The sequence below is a fragment of the Ranitomeya imitator genome, chromosome 2 (genome assembly GCF_032444005.1).
Source record: "Ranitomeya imitator isolate aRanImi1 chromosome 2, aRanImi1.pri, whole genome shotgun sequence".
Classification (NCBI taxonomy): Eukaryota; Metazoa; Chordata; class Amphibia; order Anura; family Dendrobatidae; genus Ranitomeya; species Ranitomeya imitator.
Window position 1 is genome coordinate 100,627,344 of NC_091283.1, and position 24,191 is coordinate 100,651,534.

A 24,191-nucleotide genomic window follows, 5' to 3' on the forward strand; every position below is an offset into this window, starting at 1 on the left:
ACAGTATATATATATATAGGCTGCCGTCACACTAGCAGTATGTGGTCAGTATTTTACATCAGTATTTGTAAGCCAAAACCAGGAGTGGAACAAATAGAGGAAAAGTATAATAGAAACATATGCACCACTTCTGCATTTATCAGCCACTCCTGGTTTTGGCTTACAAATACTGATGTAAAATACTGACCAAATACTGCTAGTGTGACGGCAGCCTTAGAGTGCTGAGATGGCCCCATGAAAGCATGGCTGCCATGTACTTTTTGCTTAATATCTGTCCAATATATGATATTTTTCAGACTATAAGATGCACTTTTTTCCTCCAAAATTTTGGAGGAAAGTAGGGGGTGCGTCTTCTAGTTCGAATGTACATTGTCTTATAGTCCGGCTGTGGAGGGCCAGCAGCACAGGAGCAAGTCACAGGAGGCAGGAGACGGCGGCTGCACTGCAGCCAACACTGTGTCCGTTGTTAAAGAAAATGAATGCATGCTGCTCCCCATGCACATAGTCCTGCCCACCTCTATGTACTGAAGCCAGCGCCAAGAGGTGGGAGGAACTATGGGCGGGGGAGCAGTGAATATTCTTCTTCTTTAATAGCGGGCACACTTAGCCACAGCCACCAGCTTCCTGCAGCAACTGGGTGATCACGTTAGCCTGCTATTAAGAGAATGAAAATTCACAGCTCCCCACGTCCATAGGAGTGGAAAGCAGTGAATGATCATCCTCTAATAGTGGGCACACATGATTACCCAGGTGCTGCAGGAAGCCAGGAGCTGCAGCTAACAGTGTGCCTGCTATTAAAAAAATAAAAATATTCGCTGCTCCACATACCCATAGTCCTGGGCCTGGCGAGAGGTGAATATTCCGGCAGCTGATATCAGGTGCATGACAGTAACGTAATGTGCTGTTGCACTCTGAAATCAGCTGCTGGCATCAGCACAGGATGCAGCGCTGCAAGAGAGAAGAGATAAGGTAAGTAGAATGGTTTATTTTTGTGTGTGTGGCATAATGGAGGGGCCATGTATACCAGAATGAGGATGAGGGGACCACGTATACCAAGAGGAGGAAGGGGGGCCATCTATACCAGTCAGGAATGGGGGGCCCCATGTATACCAGGATGGGGATGAAGGGACCACGACTACCAGGATGAGGGGGACATGTATACCAAGAGGAGGAAGGAGGGGGGCCAGGTATATCTGGATGGGGGGCCATATATACCAGTCAGGAATGGGGGGCCCATGTATACCAGGATAGGGATGAAGGGACCACGAATACCAGGATGAGGATGAGGGGGCCACGTATACCAGGATGGGGGGCCATTTATACCAAGAGGAGGAAGGGGGGTCAGGTGTACCAGTCAGGAATGGGGGGGCCATGTATACCAGGATGGGGATGAAGGGACCACGAATACTATGGATGGGGGGCATGTATACCAAGAGGAGGAAGGGGGGCCAGGTATACCAGTCAGGATGGGAGGGCCAGGTATACCTGGATGAGGGGCCATATATACCAGTTAGGAATGGGGAGCCATGTATGCCAGGATGGAGGATATTCGTACAGAATTTGGGGACATTACCCCTATAATGCTGTCAGGGGCAGATACTCACCTCTACCCTCATTACTGTGCATCATAACCACGCTTTGCCATTTTCCTCCTCTAAAACCTAGGTGTGTCTTATGGTCCAGTGCCTCTTATAGTCTGAAAAACACGGTATCTAATATATCTGCTGGGAAGCACAGAGTGAAAGTTTTCTTTTTTGTAGTTTTGTTAGTATGTGCTTATATTACTATGAGTAGTACTGACTATTTCCTCATTAGGCAAAAGGGAACTACATCATTAGAAAATGGGAAGTTTTATGAACAGCACAGTGAATTGTCAGAAGCACCTGAAAGAATGGTTAGTGGGTGTTTGGTCCTATCCTGACATCACAAAGAATGGTTCTGTGTACTAACAAGGAACACAGCCTAAAAATATTAAAATCTAAGCAAGAAACAGAAAATGTAAATAAAAATACAATATTGTCACATTAAATCATAATATTAAATAGTTTAAAAATAAATTACAGTAAAAATATCATTTATCAGGACTTCAAAATATATGATAAATGACAAAGTGCATCAGAAAACAGACTGATTATTGAGTTGTACAGTTTTAATCAGTACTGTCGATGGATGGATAGTATAGTCTGTTTAAGCAAATTTCCACTCTGCTTTCTCCAAGGTGACATACGTCCAAGATGCAGATGACATGCAGTCTGTTCTGTGTCCTTGCATATTCCACAAGCTCACCTGAAATTGAACAAACATGTAGTATAATAAAACTGTTAAGGATAAAAAAAGCAGTTAAAAGAATAAATCTCAAGTTCTTAAATTGCTTTAAATAAACAGTATGGAAATTAGGACATTTGCAAATGACTTGCTATTTCTATCTGCAACTATTCTCCTGCAAGGAGAGCTTTTACCTTTCATAGTATATAGTTTCTATGGAGCTCAGCCAACTAGTGCCAAGGAGATGGGTTAACTCCTAACATATCAGCAACCTCTCTCCAGCCCATTTATTTTTAACCCCTTTACCCCCAAGGGTGGTTTGCACGTTAATGACCGGGCCAATTTTTACAATTCTGACCACTGTCCCTTTATGAGGTTATAACTCTGGAACGCTTCAACGGATCCCAGTGATTCTGACATTGTTTTCTCGTGACTTATTCTACTTCATGATAGTGGTAAAAATTCTTTGATAGTACCTGCGTTTATTTGTGAAAAAATGGAAATTTGGCGAAAATTATGAAAATTTCGCAATTTTCCAAATTTGAATTTTTATGCAATTAAATCACAGAGATATGTCACACGAAATACTTAATAAGTAACATTTCCCACATGTCTACTTTACATCAGCACAATTTTGGAACCAAAATTTTTTTTTGTTAGGGAGTTATAAGGGTTAAAAGTTGACCAGCAATTTCTCATTTTTACAACACCATTTTTTTTTTTAGGGACCACATCTCATTTGAAGTCATTTTGAGGGGTCTATATGATAGAAAATACCCAAGTGTGACACCATTCTAAAAACTGCACCCCTCATGGTGCTGAAAACCATATTCAATAAGTTTATTAACCCTTCTGGTGCTTCACAGGAATTTTTGGAATGTTTAAATAAAAATAAACATTTAACTTTTTTCACAAAAAATTTACTTCAGCTCCAATTTGTTTTATTTTACCAAGGGTAACAGGAGAAAATGGACCCCAAAATTTGTTGTACAATTTGTCCAGAATACACCGATACCCCATATGTGGGGGTTTGGGCGCATGGGAGAGCTCGGAAGGGAAGGAGCGCAGTTTGACTTTTCAATGCAAAATTGACAGGAATTGAGATGGGACGCCATGTTGCGTTTGGAGAGCCACTGATGTGCCTAAACATTGAAACCCCCCACAAGTGACACCATTTTGGAAAGTAGACCCCCTAAGGAACTTATCTAGATGTGTTTTGAGCGCTTTGACCCACAAAGGGCTTCACAGAAGTTTATAATGCAGAGCCGTAAAAATAAAACAAAAATTTTTTCCCACAAAAATTATTTTTTTAGCCCCCAGTTTTGTATTTTCCCGAGGGTAACAGGAGAAATTGGACCTCAAAATTTGTTGCCCAATTTGTCCTGAGTGCGATTATACACAATATGTGGGGGGAACCACTGTTTGGGCGCATGGGAAGGCTCGGAAAGGAAGGAGCGCCATTTGGAATGCAGACTTAGATGGAATGGTCTGCAGGTGTCACATTGCGTTTGCAGAGCCCCTAATGTACCTCAACAGTAGAAACCCCCCACAAGTGACACCATTTTGGAAAGTAGACCCCGAAAGGAACTTATCTAGATGTGTGGTGAGCACTTTGACCCACCAAGGGCTTCACAGAAGTTTATAATGCAGAGCCGTAAAAATAAAACAAAACTTTTTTCCCACAAAAATTATTTTTTAGCCCCCAGTTTTGTATTTTCCCGAAGGTAACAGGAGAAATTGGACCCCAAAATTTGTTGTCCTATTTGTCCTGAGTACGCTGATACCCCATATGTTGGGGTAAACCCCTGTTTGGGCACACGGGAGAGCTCGGAAGGGAAGGAGCACTGTTTTACGTTTTCAACGCAGAATTGGCTGGAATTGAGATCGGACGCCATGTCGTGTTTGGAGAGCCCCTGATGTGCCTAAACAGTGGAAACCCCCCCAATTATAACTGAAACCCTAATCCAAACACACCCCTAACCCTAATTCCAACGGTAACCCTAACCACACCTCTAACCCTGACACACCCCTAACCCTAATCCCAACTGTAAATGTAATCTAAACCCTAACCCTAACTTTAGCCCCAACCCTAACTGTAGCCCCAACCCTAACCCTAGCCCTAGCCCTAATGGGAAAATGGAAATAAATACATTTTTTTAAATTTTTCCCTAACAAAGGGGGTGATGAAGGGGGGTTTGATTTACTTTTATAGCGGGTTTTTTAGCTGATTTTTATGATTGGCAGCCGTCACACACAAAGACGCTTTTTATTGCAAAAAATATTTTTTGCATTACCACATTTTGAGAGCTATTATTTTTTCCATATTTTAGTCATGTGAGGTCTTGTTTTTTGCGGGACGAGTTGACGTTTTTATTGGTAACATTTTCGGACATTTTTTGATCGCTTTTTATTCCTATTTTTGTGAGGAAGAATGACCAAAAACCAGCTATTCATGAATTTCTTTCGGGGGAGGCGTTTATACCGCTCCGCGTTTGGTAAAATTGATAAAGCAGTTTTATTCTTCGGGTCAGTACGATTACAGCGACACCTCATTTATATAATTTTTTTATGTTTTGGCGCTTTTATACGATAAAAACTATTTTACAGAAAAAATTATTTTTGCATCGTTTTATTCTGAGGACTATAACTTTTATTTTTTTGCTGTATGGCGGCTCGTTTTTTGCGGGACAAGATGTCGTTTTCAGCGGTACCATGGTTATTTATCTGTCTTTTTGATCGCGTGTTATTCCACTTTTGGTTCGGCGGTATGATAATAAAGTGTTGTTTTTTGCCTCGTTTTTTTTTCTTTTTCTTATGGTGTTTACTGAAGGGGTTAACTAGTGGGCCAGTTTTAAAGGTGGGGTCGTTACGGACGCGGCGATACTAAATATGTGTACTTTTATTGTTTGTTTTTTTTTTATTTAGATGAAGAAATGTATTTATGGGAATAATATTTTTTTTTTCATTATTTAGGATTTTTTTTTTTTTTTTTACACATTTGGAAAAATTTTTTTTTACTTTTTTATTTTGTCCTAGGGGGGGACATCACAGATCGATGATCTGACAGTTTGCACAGCACTCTGTCAGATCACCGATCTGACTTACAGCACTGTAGGCTTCACAGTGCCTGCTCTGAGCAGGCTCTGTGAAGCCACCTCCCTCCCTGCAGGACCCGGATGCCACAGCCATCTTGGATCCGGGGCTGGAGCAGGGAGGGAGGTAAGAGACCCTCGCAGCAACACGATCACATCGCGTTGCTGCGGGGGGCTCAGGGAGCCCCCTCCCTGCGCGATACTTCCCTGTACCGCCGGCACATCGCGATCATCTTTGATCGCGGTGTGCCGGGGGTTTATGTGCCGGGGCGGTCCGTGACTGCTCCTGGCACATAGTGCCGGATGTCAGCTGTGATAGGCAGCTGACACCCGGCCGCGATCGGCGGCGCTCCCCCCGTGAGCGCTGCCGATCGCATATGACGTACTATCCCGTCGGTGGTCATAGGGGCCCACCCCACCTCGACGGGATAGTACGTCTAATATCAGAAAGGGGTTAAGGAGAAGATAGCTACTTAGGCTAGGTTCACATTGCGTTAATGGGAGTCCGCTAGCGGACTCAGTTACATGGCGCAATTGTCGCAATTAACGCTATGTAACGGATCCGTTAGCACACACATTGACTGCAATGTGATAACGGATCTCTAGCGCATGCCATTTTTGGCATGCGCTAGCGATGTCCCGTTAGTTTCGGACGGACCTCGGACGCTGCTTGCAGCGTCCCAGGTCCGTTCCTCGCTAGCGCAGATCAAGTATCTGCGCTAGCGGGATCGCCAAATGCGATCCCTTTAGGGACACTGCGTTAGCGCAATCCGCTAGCGTATGCGCTAAATGGATTGCCCTAACGCAATGTGAACCTAGCCTAACCTTCCTCAAGCTCCCTCTCAGGTTCTGACAAGCTGGTTTTTTAATAAATCTCGCAAAATCATCTGCCTCCGATTGGCAGCTTTCACACTTTCTGCTCTGGCTGCGCGTTTGTTTAAAATCGCAGTTATTTCTATATGCAAATATAGTTATAGAAGTGTAGACTCAAGAACCAACCAGAGAGCTGAATGTGTTACAGCAGAACTTGTGCAGAGCTTTATACAACCCCTGGCAAAAATTATGGAATCACCAGCCTTGGAGGATGTTCATTCAGTTGTTTGATTTTGTAGAAAAAAAGCAGATCACAGACATGGCACAAAACTAAAGTAATTTCAAATCACAACTTTCTAGCTTTAAGAAACACTAAAAGAAATCAAGAACAAAAAATGTGGTAGTCCGTAATGGTTACTTTTTTTAACCAAGCATAGGGGAAAAATTATGGAATCACTCAATTAAGAAGGAAAAAATTATGGAATCATGAAAAACAAACACACACTCCAACACATCACTAGTATTTTGTTGCACCACCTCTGGCTTTTAGAACAGCTTGCAGTCTCTGAGGCATGGACTTAATGAGTGTCACACAGTACTCTTCATCAGTCTGACTCCAACTTTCTCTGATTTCTGTTGCCAGACCAGCTTTTCAGGTTGGAGCCTTGTCATGGAACATTTTCTTCAACTTCCACCAAAGATTTTCAATTGGATTGAGATCCGGACTACTTGCAGGCCATGACATTGACCTTATGTGTTTTTTCAAGGAATGTTTTCACAGTTTTTGCTCTATGCCAGGATGCATTATCAACTTGAAAAATGATTTCATCATCCCCAAACATCCTTTCAATTGATGGGATAAGAAAAGTGTCCAAAATATCAACATAAACTTGTGCATTTATTGAAGATGTAATGACAGCCATCTCCCCAGTGCCTTTACCTGACATGCAGTTCCATATCATCAATGACTGTGGAAATGTGCATGTTCTCTTCAGGCAGTCATCTTTATAAATCTCATTGGAACGGCAAACAAAAGTTCCAGCATCATCACCTTGCCCAATGCAGATTCGCGATTCATCACTGAATATGACTTTCATCCAGTCATCCACAGTCCACAATTGCTTTTCCTAAGCCCATTGTAACCTTGTTTTTTTCTGTTTAGGTGTTAATGATGGCTTACATTTAGCTTTTTTGTATGTAAATCCCATTTCCTTTAGGTGGTTTCTTACAGTTCGGTCACAGACATTGACTCCAGTTTCCACCCATTCGTTTTGTTGTGGATTTCCTGTTTTGGAGACATATTACTTTAAGTTTCCGGTCTTGACGCTTTGATATCTTCCTTGGTCTACCAGTATGTTTGCCTTTAACAACCTTCCCATGTTGTTGTATTTGGTCCAGATTTTAGACACAGCTGACTGAACAACCAACATCTTTTGCAACATTGTGTGATGATTTGCCCTCTTTTAAGGCTATGTGTAGTTTTGTGCCATGTCTGTGATCTGCTTTTTTTTCTACAAAATCAAACAACTGTGAACATCCTCCAAGGCCGGTGATTCCATAATTTTTGCCAGGGGTTGTAGTTCTACTATTCACCAGAACTGTCACTCAAGGAGGAGAGCCTGCCCTGCCAGAAAACTGGAAGCAAAGAAGCTGCATAGATCTGAGCTGCTCAAGATACAACTTGAGAATACCGTATATACTCAAATATAAGCCCACCCGAGTTTAAGCCGAAACCCCTAATTTTGCCACAAAAAAAACTTGGAAAACTTAATGACTCGAGTATAAGCCTAGGGTGGGAAATGCAGCAGCTACTGGTAAATTTCAAAAGTAAAAACAGATACCAATAAAAGTAAAATTAATTGAGACATCAGTAGGCTAAGTGTTTTTGAATATCCATATTGAATCAGGAGCCCCATATAATGCTCCATACAGTTCATGATGGGTCCCATAAGATGCTCCATACAAAATACGCCCCATATAATCCTGCATAAAGGTAAATAATGGCCCCACATGATGCTCCATAGAGATATTTACCCCATATAGTGCTGCACAAACATTAATTATGGCTCATTAAGATGCTCCATACAGACACATTTGCCCCTTATAGTGCTGCACAAATGTTGATTATGGCCCCATAAGATGCTCCATAGACTATTATACCCCATATGCTGTGGCTGTGGTAAAAAAAAATATATATATACTCACCTCTCGTTGCTCAGGCCCCCAGCACTTACTATATTCACCTCTCTTCATTCCGGGCGCCGCTCCGTCTTCAGCACTGACGTTCAGGCAGAGGGCGCGCACTAACCACGCCATTGTGCCCTTTGACACCTGAGCGTCACTGCAGAAGACGCTAAAGACGGAGAGGCGCCCGGTACGAGGAGAGGAGAATATCGCGCAGCGCTCCCCCCTCCCCATTATACTCATCTGCTCCTGGCACGGTCCCTAGTTCTCTGGCGCCGCAACTTCTTCCTGTACTGAGCGGTCACAGTTACCTCTCAGTAATGAATATGCGGCTCCACCCCTGTGGGAGTGGAGTCGGGTCCATATTCATTACTGTAATGAGTGGTACCATGTGACTGCTCACTACAGGAACAAGCTGCTGGTGCCGGAGAACCAAGGACCTACAGGGACTGCGCCGGGAGTAGGTGAGTATTATTAGACTTCCCTCTCCTGCCGACCCCTGGGTATGACTCGAGTATGAGCCGAGAGGGGGACTTTCAGCCCCAAAAAATGGGCTGAAAATCTCGGCTTATACTAGAGTATATACGGTACCTTATTGCAAATATGCATTTACAAAAATATAATTACTTTAACCTTAGAATACGTATGAGTAGAAATGTAGCTGCAGCTAGTTTACTCTAGATCTATATACATTTTATGTGCTTTCATCTTTGAAATTTGGAAAAAAAAAGTTGTTTTTTTTGGTGTTTTCTGCAAAAAAATTATTAAAATGTTGTGCATTATTCCTATCTTAATATGCAATTTTGAAATAAACTTGTAAGTTATTTGTGAGTTTCTCCATATGATTTGCACGGTGACCTAAAAGGCTCCCCGTTACGTAAAAGTGTAGATTTGTGACGTCACGCATTCTAGGGTTAAACAGCATACGCAATTCTAATATTAATACCTCACCATAAAGATAGGGCATCAGTTTCAAAAGACAACTTCAGCACTTTTTAAAATTTATTATTCCCTATTCATTAGGTGTCAGTAACGAATCCCCAGTGCATGCTCTTAAATGATTAAGGGTATGTTCACACGTTCAGGATTTCCATCCTTTTTTTTTCAGGACAGTTTTTTTTAAAAACTGCAGCTCTTGGCAGAAAACGCAGGTCCTTTTTTTGTCCTTTTTTGATGCGTTTTTGATGCGTTTTTTGATGCGTTTTTTTATCCTTTTTTTACTGTGTGTTTCCTAGGAAGCTTTTTAGGGCTAAAATGGCTGAAAATACCCTAACCCTACCCCTAACCCTACCCCTATTCTAACCTTAGTGAAAAAAAAAAAAAAAAAAAATTCTTAATTTTTTTATTGTCCCTACCTATGGGGGTGACAAAGTGGGGGGGGGGTGTCATTTACTATTTTTTTATTTTGATCACTGAGATATAACCTATCTCAGTGATCAAAATGCACTTTGGAGCGAATCTGCCGGCCGGCAGATTCGGCGGGCGCACTGCGCATGCGCCCGCCATTTTGCAAGATGGCGGCGCCCAGGGAGAAGACGGCCGGACGGACACCGGGACGCCGGGTAAGTATAAGGGGGGGAGATTAGGGCACGGGGGGGGCATCGGAGCACTGGGGGGGGGCATCGGAGCACGGGGGGGGGGCATCGGAGCACGGGGGGCGGGATCGGAGCACGGGGGGGCAGCCACACTCCGCCCACGCACTTCCGCCCACTCCCCCGCACTTCCTGCTGCAGCGGTTCTGCACATCAAATCGCAGTAAAACCCGCAGATATATTTTTGATCTGCGGGTTTTACTGCGATTTTGACCTCACAATGGAGGTCTATGGGTGCAGAACCGCTGCGGTTCAGGAAGAAGAATTGACATGCTCCTTCTTTTTTCCGGGAGCTATTCAGCGCGGCTTTTTTTTTACAATTTCCGGACCATGTGCACAGTGTGTCCTGTTTTCCATAGGGTACAGTGTACTGTACCCTGCATGGAAAACAGCTGCGGAACCGCAGCGGCAAAACCGCCGCGGTTCCGCGGTAAAAAACGCACTGCGTGAACATGGCCTAAAGGTCATTGTCTTCTGCAGTTTCCAGAACTGCGCCGATCCTCCACTACTGAACCAGACTGTTCTGATGAAGGTCCAGTGGTGGACCGAAAACATTCAACAAATTTATTGTCTGGATGCATAATAAATTAACACATTTTTTTTTTTCAATTTTGAGTGCCAAGTTTTTCTGAACATTTGATACGATGGGCTGGATTCCCTACTTGAGCACCTACAACTAATTAATACAGAGTGCTGTGTTTTTTCATATGGTATACTTTCACAAAAATCATAGAACCTGTATACACAAGATCTTAACTAGATGCTGAACTAGTAACTGCTCAAGTCACCTGGAAGATAAGTGCCTCAATATAGAAAAAATAGAAAGGTATAATTTGGAGTTGGGAACATATGTACATGCATGGAATCCTAATCCATTAAAGGTAATCTAAAAGAAAAATGATGCACTGAAAACAGCATTAATATTCATTAAAATATTTACTGTAATTTACTGTGTTTACAGCCTTAAATAAAAACACACACACACACACGAAATCTGTGTTAGGCCGGAGTCACATTTGCAAGAAACTCGCACCTCAATACCCGACACTGCTGCCGCTGGCACGCGGGACCAGAGTGTGCGGCTGCATGTATTTCTATGTAGCTGAACGCTCCGGTCCCGAGTGACGGCGGCAGTGACGGGTATTGAGGCGAGAGACTCATGTGAGTTTCTCGCAAGTGTGACCCCAGCCAGCAATGTTTAATTTAAAAAAGAAAAAGAAAAAAAAAAAAATGGCGTGGGTTCCCGTGCAATTTTCTGCGCCAGAGAGGGCAAGCCAGCAACTGGGGGACAGATGTTTGTAGCCTGGGAAGGCGGTAATACCCATGGATCTTCCCAGGCTATGAATATCAGCCTTTACTGGGATGATGTGGGGTCCCCCTATAATTTATAGCCAGAAAGGCTACGCAGACAGCTGCGGGCTGATATTCATAGCCTAGAGAGGGGCCATGGATATTGCCCCCCCTTCCACCCGGCTACAAATACCAACCCCCAGCCGCCCCAGAGATGATGCATCTGTAGGATGCGCCAATTCCAGAGCTTTGCCCCTCTCTTCCCACTCCCGAGTAGCGGTGGGATATGGGGTATTAAAGGGTTAGCGTCACCGGATTCCTGGACCACGGTGTGAATTACTTGTACGATGGACTCCTCGCCAGAGACGGACTACACCTCAACAAACCTGGGAAACACACATTCGCCAGAAGACTCGCTACACTCATCAGGAGGGCGTTAAACTAGAAGAAGAGGGGACGGGAAGAAAAACATTAGACTTGAACAAAGAAGATCCAGGAAAACATACTCAGAAGGGAGGTAAGAACATTTCTAAAACAATCCACAGCGAGGAGATTGGAACAAAACAAAATCCTCTAAACTGCATGCTCGCAAACGCCAGAAGCCTGACAAACAAGATGGAAGAACTAGAAGCAGAAATATCTACAGGTAACTTTGACATAGTGGGAATAACCGAGACATGGTTAGATGAAAGCTATGACTGGGCAGTTAACTTACAGGGTTACAGTCTGTTTAGAAAGGATCGTAAAAATCGGAGAGGAGGAGGGGTTTGTCTCTATGTAAAGTCTTGTCTAAAGTCCACTTTAAGGGAGGATATTAGCGAAGGAAATGAGGATGTCGAGTCCATATGGGTCGAAATTCATGGAGGGAAAAATGGTAACAAAATTCTCATTGGGGTCTGTTACAAACCCCCAAATATAACAGAAACCATGGAAAGTCTACTTCTAAAGCAGATAGATGAAGCTGCAACCCATAATGAGGTCCTGGTTATGGGGGACTTTAACTACCTGGATATTAACTGGGAAACAGAAACCTGTGAAACCCATAAAGGCAACAGGTTTCTGCTAATAACCAAGAAAAATTATCTTTCACAATTGGTGCAGAATCCAACCAGAGGAGCAGCACTTTTAGACCTAATACTATCTAATAGACCTGACAGAATAACAAATCTGCAGGTGGTCGGGCATCTAGGAAATAGCGACCACAATATTGTACAGTTTCACCTGTCTTTCACTAGGGGGACTTGTCAGGGAGTCACAAAAACACTGAACTTTAGGAAGGCAAAGTTTGACCAGCTTAGAGATGCCCTTAATCTGGTAGACTGGGACAATATCCTCAGAAATGAGAATACAGATAATAAATGGGAAATGTTTAAGAACATCCTAAATAGGCAGTGTAAGCGGTTTATACCTTGTGGGAATAAAAGGACTAGAAATAGGAAAAACCCAATGTGGCTAAACAAAGAAGTAAGACAGGCAATTAACAGTAAAAAGAAAGCATTTGCACTACTAAAGCAGGATGGCAGCATTGAAGCTCTAAAAAACTATAGGGAGAAAAATACTTTATCTAAAAAACTAATTAAAGCTGCCAAAAAGGAAACAGAGAAGCACATTGCTAAGGAGAGTAAAACTAATCCCAAACGGTTCTTCAACTAGATCAATAGTAAAAGAATAAAAACTGAAAATGTAGGCCCCTTAAAAAATAGTGAGGAAAGAATGGTTGTAGATGAAGAGGAAAAAGCTAACATATTAAACACCTTCTTCTCCACGGTATTCACGGTGGAAAATGAAATGCTAGGTGAAATCCCAAGAAACAATGAAAACCCTATATTAAGGGTCACCAATCTAACCCAAGAAGAGGTGCGAAACCGGCTAAATAAGATTAAAATAGATAAATCTCCGGGTCCGGATGGCATACACCCACGAGTACTAAGAGAACTAAGTAATGTAATAGATAAACCATTATTTCTTATTTTTAGGGACTCTATAGCGACAGGGTCTGTTCCGCAGGATTGGCGCATAGCAAATGTGGTGCCAATAATCAAAAAGGGCTCTAAAAGTGAACCTGGAAATTATAGGCCAGTAAGTCTAACCTCTATTGTTGGTAAAATATTTGAAGGGTTTCTGAGGGATGTTATTCTGGATTATCTCAATGAGAATAACTGTTTAACTCCATATCAGCATGGGTTTATGAGAAATCGCTCCTGTCAAACCAATCTAATCAGTTTTTATGAAGAGGTAAGCTATAGGCTGGACCACGGTGAGTCATTGGACGTGGTATATCTCGATTTTTCCAAAGCGTTTGATACCGTGCCGCACAAGAGGTTGGTACACAAAATGAGAATGCTTGGTCTGGGGGAAAATGTGTGTAAATGGGTTAGTAACTGGCTTAGTGATAGAAAGCAGAGGGTGGTTATAAATGGTATAGTCTCTAACTGGGTCGCTGTGACCAGTGGGGTACTGCAGGGGTCAGTATTGGGACCTGTTCTCTTCAACATATTCATTAATGATCTGGTAGAAGGTTTACACAGTAAAATATCGATATTTGCAGATGATACAAAACTATGTAAAGCAGTTAATACAAGAGAAGATAGTATTCTGCTACAGATGGATCTGGATAAGTTGGAAACTTGGGCTGAAAGGTGGCAGATGAGGTTTAACAATGATAAATGTAAGGTTATACACATGGGAAGAAGGAATCAATGTCACCATTACACACTGAATGGGAAACCACTGGGTAAATCTGACAGGGAGAAGGACTTGGGGATCCTAGTTAATGATAAACTTACCTGGAGCAGCCAGTGCCAGGCAGCAGCTGCCAAGGCAAACAGGATCATGGGGTGCATTAAAAGAGGTCTGGATACACATGATGAGAGCATTATACTGCCTCTGTACAAATCCCTAGTTAGACCGCACATGGAGTACTGTGTCCAGTTTTGGGCACCGGTGCTCAGGAAGGATATAATGGAACTAGAGAGAGTACAAAGGAGGGCAACAAAATTAATAAAGGGGATGGGAGAACTACAATACCCAGATAGATTAGCGAAATTAGGATTATTTAGTCTAGAAAAAAGACGACTGAGGGGCGATCTAATAACCATGTATAAGTATATAAGGGGACAATACAAATATCTCGCTGAGGATCTGTTTATACCAAGGAAGGTGACGGGCACAAGGGGGCATTCTTTGCGTCTGGAGGAGAGAAGGTTTTTCCACCAACATAGAAGAGGATTCTTTACTGTTAGGGCAGTGAGAATCTGGAATTGCTTGCCTGAGGAGGTGGTGATGGCGAACTCAGTCGAGGGGTTCAAGAGAGGCCTGGATGTCTTCCTGGAGCAGAACAATATTGTATCATACAATTAGGTTCTGTAGAAGGACGTAGATCTGGGGATTTATTATGATGGAATATAGGCTGAACTGGATGGACAAATGTCTTTTTTCGGCCTTACTAACTATGTTACTATGTTACCTTTGCAAGGTGACATTAAGCCGGCTTAGTAATGGGGAGGCGTCAATAAGATAGCTACCATTACTAATCCTATAGATGTTAAAGGGTTAATAAAACACACACACATACAGAATAAAGTAATTATATGAAATAAAACACCACACAGTTTGACCATATTTTTATTACACGCTCAATCCATGCGATGCCCTCGTCTCCTGGAAAAAAAGAAAAATAATAAACCAACAGTATACTCCCTGAGTCCGATGTAGTCCTTAATAACGAGTGTCCCACGACGAGTCCAAGTCTGCTTCATCTAGATGCCTGACATCCAGACATAGCAGAGCTTGTAGATGACCACCGGAGATAACTTTCCAGCGATCACCTACATTCTAGCACTCACAGTCAGCTGACCATGAGAACCAGCCTAGTGTGACCGGAGATAACCCCCGGTCACGTGCACGCCAGTTCTCACGGTAAGCTAAGCTATCGTGAGAACTTAGCTTACCACGAGAACTGCAGTGGACGTGGGGCTTCCGGCGGCGGGACAGGTAAGCCGGCATGTGAATTAGTAGACATGCGTAGTAAGCTGCGTTAACACAGTTACTACGCATGTGACTAATCATTAGATGTGGTTTTACCGCATCTAGTGATGTCTATGGTAAATTTACGGCTCCGTCGCCGCATTGTTAACAGATATGCTGCGTTCTGAAAAGACGCGCGTCGCATGTCCGTTTACGCGGGTCTGCCACCTGCATGCTTTAACGCATAGTGGAGGTGGGATTTCATGAAATCCCTCCACTTTGCTGTAACATCTGGACGCTGCGGCTCTACGCAGCGTCAAATATGCAGCGTTTCCTGACCGTGGAAACACACCCTTAAGGACATTCCGCCTACACACGGTAACATACCAATTGTGTTGCTCCTATGTCTGCTATGCTTTTTGCATTTTGGAAAAGGACTGGAGGCATATCTGCCAAGAAAAACTCCTATATTCCTGGAAAAAAGATTAAAGGACATTTTGCTTAACCCTTTAGTGACAGAGTCAAATGTTTGAAATCTGACCAGTATCACATTATGTGGTAACTCTGGACCGCTTTAACATATCCCATTGATTTTAAGACTGTTTACTCGTGACACAATACTTTATGATAGTGTTAAATTTATGTCAATATTTTCTGTATTTATAAAAATCTGAAATTTTACAAAAATTGGCAATTTTCGAACTTTGAATGATTATCCCTGTAATCCAGAACACAGAAAAACATTAATAAATAAGATTTCCCTCATGTCGGCTTTATATCAGCACCATTTTTAAAATGTTGTTTTATTTTGTGAGTATTTTAGAGGGTTTAAAAAAGTAGCAGCAATTTTTCCCAAGAAAATTTACAAAACCTATTTTTTAGGCACCTATCCAGGTGCCTGCAGGCCGTTTATGGCCCTCGATGACCTTTTATCCGGCCCCCAGGCAGATTTCCGGGATACCCTGCAGTACTTGGGCCCTCAGCTGTATTTTGACAGCCGCCGACCCTTTAATTTCTTCTTGCTCTGTGAGCAACCGAAGGAAGGTATGAACATCCAAATGGCCCTCGGCAGAAAAACTGTTCCCCCACCCTGATCAAGATTCAGTAGTCTTTATTGGCAGCAGCATTTAAGGGGTTAAACTATAGTCAGTAACAACACTAATCATGGATGATGCAGCAAGTTGTCAGCACTATTGTACAGCTGACAGCTACAGGATTGTTACCCATCGGGGGATGCTAGTCTCTTATCGAAGGTCAGTACAAAGACATATGGGTGGTCACTATGGGGTTAAATATAGTAATTTACCAATTATGAAAGTGTTGATGAATTTGTACCTGGAAATTACAGTAAATATTTTTAATGCATATTAATGAGGTTTTTAAGTAAAGAAGTGCTACATAAAACCCAGGCAATATACATTAAAAAAATATATGCTAAGGGGTTGAACTATAAGTGGAAGTTATTTCATTTATGATCCCAAAGAGAACAAATGGAGCAATGACGCACATCTCAGTGTGGGCTGAGGAGCTTGCATGGCCCTGGTCTGGATGCATTGTAATCTGCCACTCATTTAGTCACTGGGCATTGCATAAGATCCAATTAGATTTCTTACCTTGAACAGAAAGCCAGAGGCGCTCTTGAATCTCTTCATTATCACTTGCTCCAGCAGATACAGAATTGGGCAGATAGTTTATACCAAATAAACGAAAGTTATCAAACATTGGTAAAGAGACATCTATCGCTATGTCCTGATTTATACCTGTTGAAAAACAAAAAAAAATTTTTTTAATAAATTTGAGCAGGAAAAGTATTTTGCACCAGTGGTTGAGTCCTTTAGTCCCTTCGCTCCCTTTCATCCGCACCAAAATCCAGTTCATATTCAGAATGGAGTGGTTGGACGCACTGACCAACAGAGAAAAGCAAGTGGGCAAATTCTTTTCCACATGGGCTACATTTATTCCATCGCTCCCTTTAGAGACTAGGGAGAAATTGAGAGCACAGTTTGAAAATACCCAATGGTATTTACTACAGCGGATAGGTGGTAACTCACCAATTCCATGAGATACTTCTTTGGCCAAGCGTACACAGAGATTGGGGGGTTTATGTTTTGGTTTATGTAGGGGGGGGAGGGATTTGGGATACAATATCATTTAATATTGTCACATTACTGTATTATCACCATTGGAAATGTATGGTTTGTACTGTTTTATAAAACTCTAATAAACAGATTTTCAAAAAAAAAAAAATAAATAAATCTGAGCAAGTGCAGTACAGCTCAAACAGAGGGAGGCACGACATTAGGAATCCTCTTCTGCAATCATTTTGAAACAAAACCCATCAATATGAAAGGTCTATATAAAAAGGTCACAATACTCAAGATCATAGGCTGCTTTTTTTTTTTTTTTTAAAGATAAACACAAACACTGACTGGACAGATTTCGACTGACCGGCAATAGGTAATTTAGGTATGCAATACCATCATGACTTTTGTTATGATTTTCAAAATAGGTGCAGGTCCCACAAGTTCTGTGGATATGAACTGATTCCACTGACACATATCAATCAAAATAGAGGGCAATACATCCATCTAAAGGACAGCACAATTAACACCATGGACACTCCCACAAACATGAATCCAACAAATAGCTCAAGGAGAGAAAAGTCCAAAAAAATAATCATCTCTACAAAAAAGTAGACATGTAATCGATACAGACTAAAACGACAAGGCACAAACAGAGCTCATGTACAAGGGACAATCTGCACTGTAGTAGCAGCAAAGGGTTCATTAGCATACCTATACAAATAATTGCACTCTGCAAGTCTAACCATATAATATCTGTTCAAAAAGGTTCATAATGCAAGTCTAACCATATAATATCTGTTCAAAAAGGTTCATAATGCAAGGTAAAGTGCAAGTCAAAGGAGATCACCCACAAAAGGATACTATTACCCAAAACGGTCTGCCATTGTATGTCTGGTTGCAGCCCCGATGCACATTTCGTGTGGGCCCCCTGAGGAAGCCAACGCGAAATGCGCGTCAGGACTGCAACCAGACATACAATGGCAGACATTTTTGGGTAAGCTTAGTGTGATCTCCTTTGAATTTGAATGTATTTGAGTCACATATGTACTATTGCTTGGAGGACCCAATAGTTAAGCCCTTGCATTATGAACCTTTTGAACAGACATTATATGGTTAGACTTGTGGCGCGCCCCCATAGGGCAGTGGGGTACTCGGCACCGGGTCCTTCGGTTCTCAATGGGGATGTCACGGTGGCTGACCCGCTCCGTGGCCCTAGGGACGTCCATTAAAAATGGGGAAAGGTCTTTAAAGGGATATGTTCGCGACGCTACCTGTGGTATTCGGTCAGGGTGACAGACACTGCTTAGGGGTTCGCTGGGGTGATGTTATGGCAGCTAGATGGTATACCTTCCCACAGGTGAAGTATGTCCCCAGGGCTTCCCAGTGTGTAGATGGTGGATGGTGTGAGGCGCAGTGAAGAACGAGGACACAAGGGTGCTGTCTCTTTACCTTTATTGAAGGCTTCAGCATCTACAGTCCAGAGCACCAGATCACAGGGCAGGCAGAGTCCGGCCAGTCTGAAGGAAAATCCAGAGACCCCTTATCCAGGTGGAAAATCAGTAGCCTTCCTCTAGCGCCTGGGTGTTGTAGTACCTTACTGCTGAGCTTCTCATAAAGGTCCTCACAACTGTTGTAGATGTTCGAGAGGTTGTGTTTCTCTCTGTCCCCCAGATGGATAGGAACAAACCCGTATAACTGATGGCCTTTTTACAAGGACTCTAGCACGCCCTGGTCCCCACAAGTTGCCACCGTGCCTCCTGGGTATAGGGCAGATCAGTAACTTGGAATTAGCTGTCCTGCCGGTCTCTGGAGCAAGGCATAGAGAACTGTTGCTCCCTCGGTGTTCAGGCTACCGGATCCTGCGCCTCAGAAGGAGGCAGCCTGTATAGGGCAGAACTCCTTCTGGTTTCCTCTCCTTTTGCTATGACTTAGTTTCTCACCCTCTACAATACAATTCGCTGTTTGTGTCTTTTTTAGGATGCTACCGCACGTGGGGCAGGCGCAGCTCCGTGGCCTTCTGTCTAGGCCTCTGACAGGATCCCACCTGTTATGATCTGGTGGTTTAGGAACAACATGAGACAGGCTCTGAAGGAGGTGGTATCTGTACTGACCGCAAACCCTGAACCTAGCAGCGCAACTAAAAATAGCCGTGGGGGGTACCTGACGCTCCCTAGACCCCTCGGCACAGCCTAAGATCTAACTTCCCCTAAAGATGGAAACAGGAAACCTATCTTGCCTCAGAGAAAATCCCCAAAGGAAAGATAGCCCCCCACAAATATTGACGGTGAGAGGAGGGGAAAATAACATACGCAGAAATGAAATCAGATTTTAGCATAGGAGGCCAGTCTAGCTTGATAGATAGGACAGGAAAGGATACTGTGCGGTCAGTATAAAAACTACAAAACAATCCACACAGAGTTTACAAAATCTCCACACCTGACTAAAGGTGTGGAGGGTAAATCTGCTTCCCAGAGCTTCCAGCTAACAGAAAAAATCCATACTGACAAGCTGGACAAATATAGAATGCACAGAACAATAAGTCCACAACACGTGAACTGAAATGAGCAAAGCCAGAACTTATCTTTGCAGAACTGGTCAGGAAACCAGGAGAATCCAAGCAGACATGAATCCAGCCAGGAAACATTGACAAGTGGCACAGGCTGAAAAAAGAGCCAGACTTAAATAGCACACGATAAGTGGAGGCAGCTGATGACAGCTAACTCCAAGGAGCAGCCATACCCCTAGAAACCACAAGAGGGAGCCCAAGAGCAGAACTCACAAAAGTGCCACTTACAACCACCGGAGGGAGCCCAAGAGCGGAATTCACAACAGTACCCCCCCTTGAGGAGGGGTCACCGAACCCTCACCAGAGCCCCCAGGCCGATCAGGACGAGCCAAGTGAAAAGCACGAACCAAATCGGTAACATGGACATCGGAGGCAACAACCCAAGAATTACCCACCCGGCCATAACCCTTCCACTTGACAAGATACTGAAGCCTCTGCCTCAAAAAACGAGAATCCACAATCTTCTCAACCTCATATTCCAACTCTCTCTCAACCAACACCGGGGCAGGAGGGTCAACCGAGGGAACAACGGGCACCACATATCTCCGCAACAAAGATCTATGGAAAACATCATGAATGGCAAAAGAGGCAGGAAGAGCCAAACGAAAAGACACCGGATTAATAATTTCAGAAATTTTATAAGGACCAATAAACCGAGGCTTAAAATTAGGAGAAGAAACCTTCATAGGAACATGACGAGAAGACAACCAAACCAAATCCCCCACACGAAGCCGGGGACCAACACGCCGACGGCGGTTAGCAAAACGTTGAGCCCTTTCCTGAGACAACGTCAAATTGTCCACCACGAGTCCAAATCTGCTGCAGCCTGTCCACCACAGAATTAACACCAGGACAATCAGAAGGCTCAACCTGCCCAGAAGAAAAACGAGGATGAAAACCAAAATTACAAAAGAAAGGTGAAACCAAAGTAGCCGAACTAGCCTGATTATTAAGGGCAAACTCGGCCAACGGCAAGAAAGACACCCAATCATCCTGATCAGCAGACACAAAGCATCTCAAATAGGTCTCCAAGGTCTGATTAGTTCACTCAGTTTGGCCATTAGTCTGAGGATGAAACGCCGAAGAACAAGACAAATCAATGCCCATCCTAGCACAAAAGGCCCGCCAAAATCTAGAGACAAACTGAGAACCTCTGTCAGACACAATATTCTCCGGAATGCCATGCAAACGAACCACATGCTGAAAAAACAATGGAACCAGATCTGAGGAGGAAGGCAACTTAGGCAAAGGTACCAGATGGACCATTTTAGAGAACCGGTCACAAACAACCCAGATAACAGACATCTTCTGGGAAACAGGAAGACCCAAAATAAAATCCATGGAAATATGCGTCCAGGGCCTCTCAGGGACCGGCAAAGGCAAAAGCAACCCACTAGCGCGGGAACAGCAAGGCTTGACCCGGGCGCAAGTCCCACAGGACTGCACAAAAGCACGCACATCGCGAGACAAGGAAGGCCACCAAAAGGACCTAGCAACCAAATCTCTGGTACCAAAAATCCCAGGATGACCAGCCAACACTGAACAATGAACCTCAGAAATTACCTTACTTGTCCATCTATCAGGAACAAACAGCTTCCCCACTGGACAGCGGTCAGGCCTATCAGCCTGAAATTCCTGAAGCACCCGCCGCAAATCAGGGGAGATGGCAGAAAGAATCACCCCCTCCTTAAGAATGCCAACCGGCTCAAGGACTCCAGGAGAATCAGGTGAAAAACTCCTAGAGAGGGCATCAGCCTTAACATTCTTAGATCCCGGAAGATACGAGACCACAAAATCAAAACGGGAGAAAAACAGGGACCATCGAGCCTGTCTAGGATTCAGCCGCTTGGCCGACTCGAGGTAAATCAGATTCTTATGATCGGTCAGGACCACAACACGGTGTTTAGTTCCCCCTCAAGCCAATGTCGCCACTCCTCAAACGCCCACTTCATAGCCAACAACTCCCGATTGCCGAAATCATAATTGCGTTCCGCAGGTGAAAACTTTCTGGAAAAAAAAGCACACGGTTTCATCAAAGAACCATCAGACTCCCTCTGAGACAAAACGGCCCCTGCCCCAATCTCAGAAGCGTCGACCTCAACCTGAAAAGGAAAAGAAACATCCGGTTGACGCAACACAGGGGCAGAAGTAAATCGGCGTTTAAGCTCCTGAAAGGCCTCAACAGCCTCAGAGGACCAATTCGTCACATCAGCGCCTTTCTTCGTCAAATCAGTAAGGGGCTTAACCACACTGGAAAAGTTGGCAATGAAACGGCGATAGAAATTAGCAAAGCCCAAAAATTTTTGAAGTCCCTTCACAGATGTGGGTTGGATCCAGTCATGAATAGCTTGGACCTTAACAGGATCCATTTCTATAGACGAGGGAGAAAAAATAAAACCTAAAAAAGAGACCTTCTGAACTCCGAATAGGTACTTAGACCCCTTCACAAATAAAGCATTATCACGAAAGATCTGAAACACCATCCTGACCTGCTTCACATGAGACTCCCAATCATTAGAAAAAAATCAAAATAACATCCAAATATACGACCATGAATTTATCAAGATAATTGCGGAAAATATCATGCATGAAAGACTGGAACACAGATGGAGCATCAGAGAGCCCAAATGGCATCACAAGGTATTCAAAATGGCCTTCGGGCGTATTAAATGCAGTTTTCCATTCGTCACCCTGTTTAATACGAACAAGATTATATGCCCCTCGGAGGTCAATCTTCGTAAACCAACTAGCCCCCTTAATCTGAGCAAACAAATCAGTAAGCAGAGGCAAGGGGTATTGGAATTTAACCGTGATCTTATTAAGAAGACGATAATCAATACATGGTCTCAAGGAGCCATCCTTCTTAGCAACAAAAAAGAAACCCGCTCCCAATGGTGACGAAGAGGGCCGAATATGCCCTTTCTCCAAAGATTCCTTAACATAGCTCCGCATGGCGGCATACTCTGGCACAGACAGATTGAAAAGTCGGCCCTTAGGGAACTTACAACCAGGAATCAGGTTAATAGCACAATCACAGTCCCTATGTGGAGGAAGGGAACTGGACTTGGGCTCATCAAATACATCCTGGAAATCCGACAAAAACTCAGGGACCTCAGAAGAAGGGGAAGAGGAAATTGACATCAAAGGAACGTCACTATGTACCCCTTGACAACCCCAACTAGTCACCGACATAGTTTTCCAATCCAGCACCGGACTGTTCCTGTAACCATGGAAATCCCAGCACAACAACATCATGCAGGTTATGCAACACCAGAAAACGGCAATCTTCCTGATGTGCAGGAGCCATGTACATAGTCATCTGTGTCCAGTACTGAGGTTTATCCTTGGCCAAGGGTGTAGCATCAATGCCCCTCAAAGGAATAGGGCTCTGCAAAGGCTGCAAGGAAAAACCACAGCGCCTGGCGAATTCTAAGTCCATTAAGTTCAGGGCAGCGCCTGAATCCACAAATGCCATGACAGAAAAGGACGACAATGAGCAAATCAGGGTCACAGATAAGAGAAATTTAGGCTGTATAGTACTAATGGTAACAGACCTAGCGACTCTCTTAGTACGCTTAGGGCAATCAGAGATAACATGAGCCGAATCACCACAGTAAAAACACAGCCTATTCTGACGTCTGAATTCCTGCCGTTCTATTCTAGTCAAAATCCTATCACATTGCATAGGTTCAGGACTTTGCTCAGAGGATACTGCCATATGGTGCACAGCTTTGCGCTCGCGCAGACGCCGATCAATCTGAATGGCTAGAGACATAGATTCGCTCAAACCGGCAGGCGTAGGAAAGCCCACCATAACATCTTTAAGGGTTTCAGAAAGACCTTTTCTGAAAATAGCAGCCAGAGCCTCTTCATTCCATTTAGTGAGCACAGACAATTTTCTAAATTTCTGGCAGTATAACTCTGCCGCTTCCTGACCTTGACACAAGGCCAACAGGGTTTTTTCTGCATGATCCACAGAATTAGGTTCGTCATACAATAATCCGAGCGCTTGAAAAAATGCATCTACATTCAATAATGCCGGATCCCCTGTTTCAAGAGAAAAAGCCCAGTCTTGAGGGTCACCACGCAGCAAGGCTATGATGATTTTCACCTGCTGAATGGGATCACCAGAAGAATGGGGTTTCAAAGCAAAAAACAATTTGCAGTTATTTTTAAAGTTCAAAAACTTGGATCTGTCCCCAAAAAACAAATCAGGAGTAGGAATTCTGGGCTCTAAAGCCGGAGTATGGACAACATAGTCCTGGATACTCTGTACTCTTGCAGCAAGTTGATCCACACGAGAAAACAAACCCTGAACATCCATGCCAAAACATATATC

At 43.5% G+C, this 24,191-nt stretch overlaps 1 protein-coding gene across 2 annotated transcripts in view; it reads right to left on the minus strand.

Moving 5' to 3' along the window:
* Positions 1-721: 721 nt before the first annotated feature.
* Positions 722-24,191, minus strand: part of RADX (RPA1 related single stranded DNA binding protein, X-linked) — a 106,380-nt gene continuing 82,910 nt past the window's right edge. For both annotated transcript variants that reach the window (XM_069747073.1, XM_069747072.1), the window contains exons 13-14: positions 16,816-16,962; positions 722-2,286 (exon numbers count right to left, since the gene is read on the minus strand). In XM_069747073.1, the coding sequence (XP_069603174.1) occupies positions 2,150-2,286; positions 16,816-16,962 (284 nt within the window). In that variant the 3' untranslated portion in view covers positions 722-2,149. The remainder of the gene's footprint in view (positions 2,287-16,815; positions 16,963-24,191) is intronic.